Source organism: Pteronotus mesoamericanus, unplaced genomic scaffold, assembly GCF_021234165.1.
Source record: "Pteronotus mesoamericanus isolate MK-2021 breed Mesoamerican mustached bat unplaced genomic scaffold, CSHL_Meso_final contig_1189, whole genome shotgun sequence".
NCBI classification, from domain to species: Eukaryota; Metazoa; Chordata; class Mammalia; order Chiroptera; family Mormoopidae; genus Pteronotus; species Pteronotus mesoamericanus.
The window spans coordinates 2,818,492-2,830,093 of record NW_026555038.1 but is presented as its reverse complement, the minus strand read 5'-3'; the positions used below and the strand labels follow the sequence as shown (position 1 = coordinate 2,830,093).

The 11,602-nt window shown below is 43.3% G+C and overlaps 1 protein-coding gene across 1 annotated transcript in view; it reads left to right on the top strand.

Moving 5' to 3' along the window:
- Window positions 1-472: 472 nt before the first annotated feature.
- The window catches only part of SYT9 (synaptotagmin 9), a 171,520-nt gene continuing 160,390 nt past the window's right edge, over window positions 473-11,602 (top strand). The window contains exon 1 of the mRNA XM_054583178.1: window positions 473-617. Coding sequence (XP_054439153.1) covers window positions 473-617 — 145 coding nt within the window. The remainder of the gene's footprint in view (window positions 618-11,602) is intronic.

Below are 11,602 nucleotides of genomic sequence, written 5' to 3'. Positions count from 1 at the left end.
CCGAGCCTGGGCGCGACCGCTCTGAGCGCGAGGTCCGGAGCCGAGTTGCGCGCTGCTCTAGGAGCCGGCCAGCGCCCCCGGTTCCCCGCTGGCACCCAAGCAGGGGGCACCGAGATCCCACTCTGCGGCGCGCACCTCTGACCCGGCCCCGCCCCAGGCGGCCGCGAGTGGCGGGCGGAGCGCTAGGAGCGAGGCGCGCGGGGCTGTGCGGCGCCGCCTCTCCGGGTGCCGGGGGAGGGACAGAGGGGCCGGAAGGGGGAGAAAGAAAGCCCGAACGACGGGCGACCGGCTGGCCCAGAGCTGCATGCAACCGGTGGGAGGCCGGGCCGGCTGGGGCTGGGGCTCGGGCCGTTTCTCGGCGGGTCCCTGGAGGCGAGCGCGGACGGCCCGGAGGCGGCGGCTCTGAGCTGGCAGGCGGAGGGTTGTCTCCCGCGCCCGCCTGCCCGGCGCGGTCCGAGGATGCGGGGGGGCGATGCCCGGGGCCAGGGACGCGCTCTGTCACCAGGCGCTGCAGCTGCTGGCCGAGCTCTGTGCCCGGGGGTCCCTGGAGCACGACAGCTGCCAGGATTTTATCTACCACCTGCGGGACCGTGCCAGACCCCGTCTCCGCGACCCAGGTGAGCGCCGCCGCCACCGCCCGGCGCGACCGGAGGGCCCGGGGGTGGGAGTTGGGGCCGCACCGGGGCCTGAGGCAGAAGAGCAGCGCGGACTGGAGAGAAGAGGTGCGGGGTGGGGGTGGGGGCTTGCCTCCGAGCTAGGGTAGGGGACAGGGAACCAGCGCCCCGGGGCCTGATGCTGGAACCGGCGGGGACCCCGGCGGAGGCTGCCGCGCGGAGGCCGATTCCCGGTGGGCTGGGGCAGGGTTGGAGGGACCACGCCCGCCACCTGCGCTACCTACGCCGGGGCTCCTGGGGGAGGCTCCCGAGCTCAGAGCTCCGCGCTCCACTTCCCGGGCTCTGCGCGCCGGGCGAGGGGAGGCCTCGGCGGCCTTCGGAGCGGTGGGAAGTGGGGAGGAGGCCGGAGGAAAACTCTGGGAAGTTGGGAGTTGGGGACGGCCCCGGGCTGCGGCTGAATCCCACTGGGCACGCCTCATCCTCGCGCCCGAGCGCCTGTTTCCCTTGCTTGGTCTGGGGTGAGAAGGGTGCGGCGGGACTCGGCGTTCGGCCGGGGGCTGGGAGCCCCGGGTCCTGGGCAGCTGGGCCTGAACCTGTTCCCTGCGTGTCCCTTGGCGTGGAGGCGGCCTGGGCCTGGCACGACCAGCTGCCACCGCTGGGCACCCCCGGGTCAGTGGGCTCGCCAGTCACGGCTAGTGCACCTGCACTTATCTCTAGTGAAAGTTGCAAAGGTCCTAACTTTGGAAAGTTCATTTATTTTGGCATTTGTCCAATTAAGGTTCTAGGAGGCAGTTTTGGTGGAGCCATTTGCCTTCCCCAAGGGCCCTGGGTCTCCCATGTCTGTCTTCTCATCCGCTACTGGTCACTAGAAGGCAAATTCCTTCTAAATATTTACTTGAGATTCTACTCACCTGAAGAAATTATTTTATTCTAATATTCTCTCAGCCTGAGTACTAAAAAAAAAGAGAAGGAAAAAAAAGTGTATTGTTGTTGGGTTGTTAAAGATGGGGAGAAAAAAATGGCCTTTCCCCGATTTTCCTGTGTATGAATATTGGAAATGAGCTATTGCTGTGCAAATTATCCAGCACAAATTTACCTCATTTTAAAGCAATCTATTATGTAAAAATCTTATTTACACAAAGGAGTAATTAGAGAATATTTGATTCATAAAGAGATACACACTAAGCCTACTTAAATAGCATTTCCTTGATAGTATGTCCAAAATGGGTCTGTAGGGTGAAGAGAACTCATCTGTTAAAAGTTTACAGCAGATTTTTTCTACTAAGAGGACATTTTTTTTATTGAAAAAGAAAGATTATCATTCCCCATTGCCTGTGGTTATGTTAATTAAGTTTATCGGATGATCAGTAATGTGTTACTCAGAGTGGAGAATTAAGCCGAGAAATACTGCTGGTCTCAAATGATTTCCCCAGAGTTTTAATGTCCAGCCTTTGTGAGTCTTGTTGCTGAATGTGACCAGCTGCACAGGCTGCAGACACGACTGAGCGCACCTCATTTCATGAATTGGGGGTCCAGGATGATGTCCCAATGCAGGGAGTTCTGTCTTTCAGCAGCAGGAACAAGAAAATTATTAACATGCTTCATCCAAAGCGAGCGTTAGTGTTGATGCGTCCTGCTTCCATGCCCGAGACCATGCCACCGTTCCATTGTTATCCCCCATAAGCAGCCGCCTTCGGCTTTTGTTCAAGAGAAGATGGATGAGGTCTCTTGCTGAGTTGCATGTTTAACATCTTTTTGACCTATTTTATGCCTCTGTTCTTTTTAATCCATGAGCTGGATTCCATGTTCTTCGGTCTTCCTCAGCCCCTGCACTGGGCAGCCTTTGAGAAAGAATCACAGAGAAGGCTCCTTGCAAAAGACAAACCTGATTCCTTGGGTGAGAAAGTTATAGATAAGTACTGTCTGAATTCCTGAAAGCACTGCTCTGCTTTCTTAAACTAGGGCACAGGGGTTCTGAGGCAGCCCCTTGGGATTGTGTGTTTGCTCAGGAACATCCTGCTTTTGTGAAAGGAGTTGGGGGAGGCTGTGAATGCAAAGTGAGAGGAACTGAGACTGAAGCTGACATCCAGTGAGCACCGTCTCTTCCAGAGCACTTCAGCTGGGGCCAGAGTTTGTCTTCACTTCCTTTTTTCCTCTCCTTGCCCACATTACTTCTTACATCAGATGCATTTATCGCCCTCCCTCTGAAGCTGTTTGTGCCAGCCAAGAGTGGCTGTAATTTTTGAGCCCTAAAAGCTGAATGGCTGGAGAAGCTGACCAGCAAAACTGAAGGGTGCCTCTGCTGTTGCGTAGTGTGAACCGGAACCACCATGTACAGCAGCCCTGGACATGAGTCCCTAGAGAGAGTCGTCATTTTAAAAGTGTGACTGCCTTTTCAAAAAACAAAACAAAAACCATCCAGATGCCACGCTCTAGCTTTCTCTTTCCATTGTCCATCCATGGTGGCTAGGTTTTCTCAAGCTCAGTTGAGGAACTTTGGTTTTAAAAGGAAAAAGAATGTGGGATTTCCTGTGGATAGCAGAGTGACATTGAATCTAGGACGTTTGTTCATTTTGTTAGAGGTGGGATAATCCTGGGTTATAGACCAGTGGGCATCAGAAGGGTGGTCCTTTGCCCAGGCAGTTACAGCGTCCTGATGTGGAAGCATAGCACCTCGTCTTCCTTAACTTGGTGGTTAAGACAGGGTTTTCTGAAGTGTGATTTGCCTCACCTAGTCCTTCATCCGTACCAACTATGGAAAGTAAAATGCTGACCTTTAAGCTAATTGTGAGCACTTTTTTCCCCATGGAAAGCAATTAGAAGGCTTCTGTTAGGTTGTTTCACATACAGGGTGGGGTAAAAGTAGGTTTACAGTTGTGAATACATGAAACACAGAGTCTATTCTTGTATTATTATTTATTAATTGTATTATTTTCCATACGAACAACTGTAAACCCATTTTTGCTCCACCCTGGATTGGCAACATGGGACATAAACTTGCAGATCTCAGAGAATAGCCTTCATGTCCAAGGGAAGAAGCAAATGCAAAGGTCCTGAGGTAGAAGTGTCCTTAATGTGATTCAAGGAACAGTGAATTCAAGGGTATCTGAAGAAGAGTGAAAAAGATAGAGAAATCTGGTCAAGGGTGAGGGAGAAGATCACGTAGGGGCTTGTAAACTGTTATATGGTCTTTGGCTTTTGTTCTGAATGAAATGTGAAACCACCAGAATGGGTTGAGCAGAGAAGTGGACATACACTGGCTGCTGTGTTGGGAAAAGAAGATCATGGCTGAAGGCAGAGAGACTTGTTAGGAGGCTATTGTAGTAATCCAGACGGGAGATAGTGGCTTGGACCAGGGTAGTTTTAATGGAGGTGATGAGAAGTAATTGGACCACAGACACTGTCTGAAGGTACCGCATTAGGGTTTGTTGATAAAAGGGATGTGAGGTGTGAGAGAACAGAAGTTAAGGATGACTCTAAAGCATTTTGACTTAAGCATCTCAATTGACTACAAAGGAGAAGACTTCAGGGGGAGTAGAGTTGGAGTGAGGAGGGAAATAAGGAGGTTTCTGTTTTATTTTTTAAAAATTGTCCTTATCGTGTGGTGTCTTAGATAATTCAGCAGTGACCTGAAGCATGTCTTTAACATCAACTGGTTTGTGCTCATACTGGGACTTCATTCTTACTCCTATAGAGGGCCAATTGATTATAGGACAACGCTTATTGTTAAAACGTTTTTCCTTGTATGGAATGAAAAGCTCCCTTTAACTTCCACTCATTGATCTTGATTATACTTTTTGCCCTCAAAAAGAATGTCTCCTCTCATTATACAGCTTTGGCTATTAGGAAGTAGAGATTTTAACTTTTCTCAACCTGTTGTTTCCCCACCTGAAAAAGAAAAGAGGGTTAGATCATGGGACTTCTAGGTTTCACCATGTTTTATTGTTTGCCTCACAAGTCTTTTCTTCTGTAGGGTGCCAGCCACATCTGTGCCATGGGTTTTATGTAGGTCATTTAATTTAATCTTCATAATGTCCTCTAAGACCGTGCTGCTCAACATGCTTGTCTGTGGACAAGCACCTTTAGCATCATCTGGGAGATTTTTCGAAATGTAGACTCTTAGGTCCCACCCTGGACCTACTGCATATGATTCTGTATATTAATAGAAGCCTCAGGTGATTGATTCATAGGGACACTAAAGTTTGAGGAGCATTGCTAAAAAATTGGTGTATATGAATAAACCAAAGCTCAGAGAGCTGTGCTAGCCCAAGGCCATGGGTTCCAATTAAAAAAAGAGCTGAGTCTAAGTTAAAGTAAATCTTAAGCAAACATATCACATATACTAAGAATGTAGACGTTATTGTGAATGAAAATTTCCTAGGTTTTTTTTTTTTTTTCATCAGAGCCATCTTTAGACCTACTTTCTCCATTCTGTACTTCTATATTGGATTTAATCTCTAAGCGTAGGTTAAATTCTATGCAGTTTTAAGGATTCAGCTCAGTTTTTCGTGATGAATTTTTGAATTATATGAATTTGAATGATATGAAATATTTGAGTTTTATGAATTATTCAGGGTCCTGGTTTTCCATTGACATTGCAGCTTTGTATTTCTAGAGACTCTCCCTCATTTTCTGGTTCACCTGGTCAGGGGATGAAGCAGGGCCTCATGACACATCATTGATGACTCCACTTTCTAGGTGGACGTTAACCCTACTTGGGAAAAGCTCTTTCTAGACCAGTGGTTTTCACCATTAGAAACAATTTAGGGAGCTTTAACAAACAAACAAAATTAAAACATTAAATCAGAACCTCTGGGGCTAGAGCCTGGTATCAGTGTTTTCTGAGTCCCTCAGCTGATTAGAATGTGCAGCCATGTGGAGGACAACCGTTAGGACCATCAGCGGAGAATAATCCCTAGGACTGCTCAGCTCACATTTCTTTCTTGCAAAATTAGGAAAGATGGTATCAAGTGTCTGGAGTTTTGACTGTTACTCTTGTACTGTTGCTACCCAAATCTTAACTTTCTTTTAAGATTATTACCCCAAACTTTTATTTTGTGGGCTCTTTAAAACTATGATGAGAATCTATTGTGTTCATTCAATTGAGGGGAGAAAAGAACAAATTGAGAAAATCATGTCTAACTACTACTTCATTAAAAAGCCAGAATGTGGAAACTGTACTAATGTCACATTATATTGAATTAGAATGAAGTAACTCATTAGAAGAATACATGTAAAATAATAATTAAATATAATTTCTAAGGAAAAATTTCTAAAATAATCAAGATTAAATATTATCCTTAATTCACATTTTCAAAGATAGTCAAAGGAGAACCTGAAAACAGTGGATTTTCATGAATAGACATTGATGTGATTATACACAATGGGATTAATTTTTAAAATTAATGTTAATTGCCATCATAAAATAGTCTCCTAAGGAATGAGTGGCATATTGGATGCATAATATGTACAGATCTAATTTGCATTTTCTTCAGTGACAATTTTGGGATTCTTCATAAATATTTTATTTAAACAAGTGTGTTTTCATCTCTGTGGGATTTCTCTACATGGACCAGTGAGTGGTTTAGTCATGAGGTAATTATCAAGAGAGCAAAACAAAAGCAAACTGTGGTAAAGACATCACAGGCAGCCCACAGCTGTGGCCAGCTGCTTCGTCGAGAATAAACAATCAAAAGCACAAACTTTTTGATGTGGGCTAAACTCTCATGGAAAAATAAAGCTGACACCTCAGGGAAACCACCCTAAAATTCTCTGTTCTGTAAGGAGGATGGGCGTTGCTTTCACTGTAAAAGCATATTGGCATTTTTGTGTTTTTCTGTGCACATGTGCTTTCCCATATGTTTGGCTTCAAAAAAAATTTCTAGTCTCTTCTTCACTGATTTACTTGAAGGAGCAAGTTCGGATGCTGATGAGTTAGAGAAAGTGGTGAGAGGCAGATATGGGAGAGCAGCCTCATTTTTTAACGGGTAAGTTGGAGTATGTATTTCCACTTTCTAAATGAAATCACAGTTTCAGCCATAAAAGTGCATCATGGCTTTTTCATTTAAGTCTTTCATCAGTTGGATGTAGGAAGGACTTTAAACCGAAGTAATTCCCAACAACTAGGTTTTCAGATCTCCTTGAACTGTTCATCCTGTGCATGTATTTTATCACATGAAAACTTTTATATCAATGTGATAGAACTGCAGCTGAAAGAAAAATAAATGGACTCACCCAGGAAAATCAAGATGACAGAGTAGACTAGGCGAGGGCTTTGGAGTAAGAATCTGATCCTGCACTTACTAGCTTTATGTCCTTGAGGAAAATATTTAACTCTTCACTCTATTCATCTGTGAAAAGGGAGTGGGAGGCGGTTGCAGCACAGTGCCTAGGTTAAATGCTCAGTCAATGGATTTTAGGGTCGTAGCATCGCCTGTCCATGTTTCCACTCAGCCATGTCCATGTTCACGCATGTCACCTATTTGTAATCATTCATGGACAAATATTTCTATTCTCCTTTTTTGTAAACTTAGTATTTTATCACAGCTTATTTGCTCTATGTCTCTGGGTAGATATCTTTGTGTTCTTGTTTTCTCATCAATAAAGCGGATTGCTAGTATCCAGATAAAATACAGGATGCCCAGTTCAATTTGAATTTCAGATAAGTAACAAATAATATTGCATGAGATATACTGATACTAAACAATTACAGTTGTTTATCTGAAATCCAAATTGAACTGAGCACCGTATGTTTTTATTTGCTAAAGCTGGCAACCCTGTCTTGGTACCTATGTCATAATGCATGTGAAATACCGTAGTACCCGACACGCAGCAAATGCTCACTAAATATTAGCCATTATGCCAATTATTATTATAACTTTTCTATAATGAACAGTCATTATTGTGCAATTACTGTGATGACAAAGTATATTCCAAAGACTAGACACACCTTTTTAACTGAACTGTTCTTTCTGGGTATTTCTAGATTCTAATTTTTCATTGTTATAAGTAATATCTGTAGTATCCCATTCCCTTTTTTGGAAAAATTCTTAAGGATACATTATTTGCAGTGTTTTCAAATTGCTATTCCATTAAGCTCTTCTACATGCCAATAGTAAATCCACTAACATTAGGTGGTATAATGTAAACTCAAGGCTGCTAATTTAACAGGGCAAGCATATGCCCATTTAACTGTACTTTTAAAAGTAGCTACCTCGTTGTCGTTTCAATTTGTACTTCTTATTGGTAGAATTGAATATTTTTAATATTTTAAATCTACTTATATTTCTTCTTATATAAATTTTCTGTGTTTATCCTTTACCATGTGACAATTTATGTTTTTGAGAATCTTAATGTTTTTCTTACCAATTTGCATTAGTAAAAAATAAATATTCTGTTCAAGTTGCTCATAGAAGGAACACTGTATAGTGAATGAACTCAGGTTATTTGACTATAATCAATCCAGTATACTAACTAGACTGCCTTTAAAAATTTTATTGTAACATTCATTTTTGGGGGTAGCGGTTAAGCTTTAATTGAACAATGTTGAGAAGTTAGAGTTTTTCTGCCCATAAGGGCAAAGAGATGAAAACCGACAGATTGCAACATTCTTTCCAATGCAAAGTGCTCTCCCTATTTATGTGGAATATGAAAACAATTTGTTGTTACATAACTTGGGTATCTTTTTCTTTATGTTTACCTTCCCTCTTTCCAATCTCCCTTCCCTCCCAGCACTTATGTAGCTTTTACTCTAGCCACACTGATATAATCACTCTTTTCTAATTATAATTAATTTTTTTTTTTTAAATTGAGTGCCTCTTAAGTGCTGGCACTAGATTAGGCATCAGTAATTCAGAGATACATTAGACATTGTTATTGCCTCTATGGAATTGAGATAAAACAATAATTACAACAAATAAAATAAAGACAAGAAGGGAGATATGTGCTGGATACAGCACAGGAAAGGAGAGAAGTAATTAGCTGACTTGAGCTGGTCTGCAGAGGATTCCCAGAAAAGTTGATTCTTGGGTGGAGCACTTTGCCTGGAAAGGATAATCTAGGAATTTACGAAAGTCCTAAGACAGGAGAGAGTGGATCTTTGGTACAAGTAAGTGGAGTGTGTGTTGGGAATGTTGACAGATGAATCTGTTTCCAGTAAACACTGCTCAGATCATGTAAGGTCTTGTATGCCATTGTCCAGGTCCCACAGGGAGCCTTGGCTAGAGCATTTTGATGCAGAAATCTTGAAAGAAGTGTAATGTACAGTGAGGAGCCCAAAGGATCCATTCTGGGCTGCAGGAGATTTCAGGATGGGGGAAGTCCCGTGAGTGCACTCAGGTCTTTCTGGTTCTTCATGGGAAAGAAGCTCAAGTGGGTGGCAAGGATGTTCTTCTTGTCCAAGGTGAGGTCCCGACAGATTGAAATCACTGTGTGGGGGCTTACCTATTTTAGGTTCCCCAATCGTGTCACCCTGAAATGCAAGTATGATTACCTCATACAGTTGTAAAAACTGCCTTTAGCAAGTTTAGTCATCTGGTTCACATATGTGGGCTCCAGATAATAATTTCAGACTATGCCAACAGTGATATCTTGGTTCCTTGCCTGGTTATTTAATAATGACAAAGCAAATGTGTTCAGTTGCATTGCAACCACTCAGTTTGTGGATATGCACAGTCTAGTTTTTGGGTTTTTTTTCTAATTTTATAGGGCCCAGGAGGGAGTAAGCATGGCAGGTCTGCCTAGTGCCTACCAAGCTGTGCTGTGGAGATGGTGCTTTATTCTGTATACAGGGGGTGCCAGGTAGCCAACACAATTTGTTAAAAATTATTGAACTGAATGCTTTTAGGTGGATCATGCACTCTCCATTTTTCATAGCCACCCCACCACCACACCCCACACACATAGACTCGACTTACCACATTTATGGGATATGCCTGCTACTAAAGACAGTTCACTTTGTGTCACCTGTAGCCCTGAAGACCCATTGAAGAGTTTGAAGCTGAAAATTGAGGTGAACAGATTTATTTCTTACTTAGATCACTCTGGAGACAGGATGAAGGTTGATTAGAGAGATTATGACTTGGTGATATATTTCATTTACTCATCAAATGTTTATTGAGGACTTCTGGTTAGGATGGAGACATGTTTTAATTGTACTTTATTGATTATGTTATTACAGTTACCCCAATTTTCTCCCTTTGCCCTCCTCTGCCTGGTACCCCCTTTCCCTCCACCAGTTCTCTCCCACTCCCTTAGTTCATGTCCATGGGTTGTGCATATAAGTTCTTTGGCTTCTCCATTCCCTTTACTATTCTAAACACCCCCCTGTCTTTTTTGTACCTACCAATTATGCTTTTTAATCCCTGCACCTTTTCCCTCATTCTCCACCTTACCCCCCCAGTTGATAATCCGCGAAATGATCTCCACAACCATAAAAAGAATTGCTTCCTCACACAATCATAAAAAGAGTTACAACTAAATCTCAAAACAACTAAATCTCAAAATCCCAGAACTATCAAAAATCGAACTGTATAGAAGTCTGACAACCCAGGATTTAAAGAAGCCGCATTCATTGAGACTGGTAGGAAGGATAGGCAGAGAGGAGCAGTGGTCAAATGGGCACAGGTGGTCCCACATTCACATGTGGTGGATACACATCAGGAGGAATACCTTGGGAGTGAGCGGTCCCAGTCCCAGGCTAGCCTGCACAGTCCAGGGTTCCAGCACCAGGAAGATAAATCCCCATAACTCCTGGCTATAAAAACCAGTGGGGGTTTGGGCGGTAGAAGAAACTGCTGGATTTTTAGGAAACTCCGCTTAAAGGACATGCATGGTCTTAAAATATACACAAATCTACTTACTCTGGGATTCAACATCAGGGCAACTGCTGGATGGGGTGCCAGTTACATAAGGGGAGTGGGTAAAGTGATTCAAAGTGGGGTGAGTGAAAGGCAGATCCCCAGAAGCCAGACAGTGGCACAGTCCCCATTCTGACCCCTTCCCCCACACAGAGCCACAAAGCAGTGAAACAGGTTGCCTCACCCTGGTGATTACCTAAGGCTCCACCCCACACAATTTACAGGTATCTTTTCTACAGCAGGTCACCCTGCTAAGACAGGGAGTCAAAGCAGCTCTACCTAATATACAGAAACAAACACAGGGAGGCTGCCAAATTGAGGAGACAAAGACATATGGCACAATTGAAAGGACAGAACAAAACCCGGAAAAAGAACTAAAAAATGAAACAGAGATAGCCGATCTGTCAGATGCAGAGTTCAAAACACTGGTGGTCAGGATGCTCAAAGAACTCATTGAGTACACCAACAACATAAAGGAAGAAATGAAGGTTATTCTAAGTGAAATAAAGAAAAATCTATAGGGAACCAACAGTGAAAGAAAGGAACCTGGGATTGAAATCAACGATTTGGAACATAAGGAAGAAATATGTAACATTCAACCAGAACAGAAAGAAGAGACAAGAATTTTAAAAAGCAAGGGTAGCATAAGAAGACTCTGAGACATCTCTAAATATTCCAACATCCAAATCATAGGGATGCCAGAAGAAGAGGAAGAGCAAGAAATTGAAAACTGATTTGAAAAAATAATGAAAGAAAACTTCTCTAATTTGGTGAAGGAAATAGATATACAAGTCCAGGAAGCCAGAGGGTCCCAAAGAAGTGGGACCCAAAAAGGACCACACCAAGACACATGATAATTAAAATGCCAAAGGTCAAAGATAAAGAGAATCTTAAAAGTAGCAAGAGAAAAGCAGAACATTAACCTACAAAGGAGTACCCATAAGACTATCAGCTGATTTCTCAAAAAAAAAAAAAAAAAAAGAAAGAAAGAAAACAGCTTTGCAGATAAGAATGGACTGGCAAGAAGTATTCAAAGTGATGAAGGATCTACAACCTAGACTACTCTATCCACCAAAGCTATCATTTAGAATGGAAGGACAAAGTGCTTCCTAGACAAGGTGAAGCTAGAGT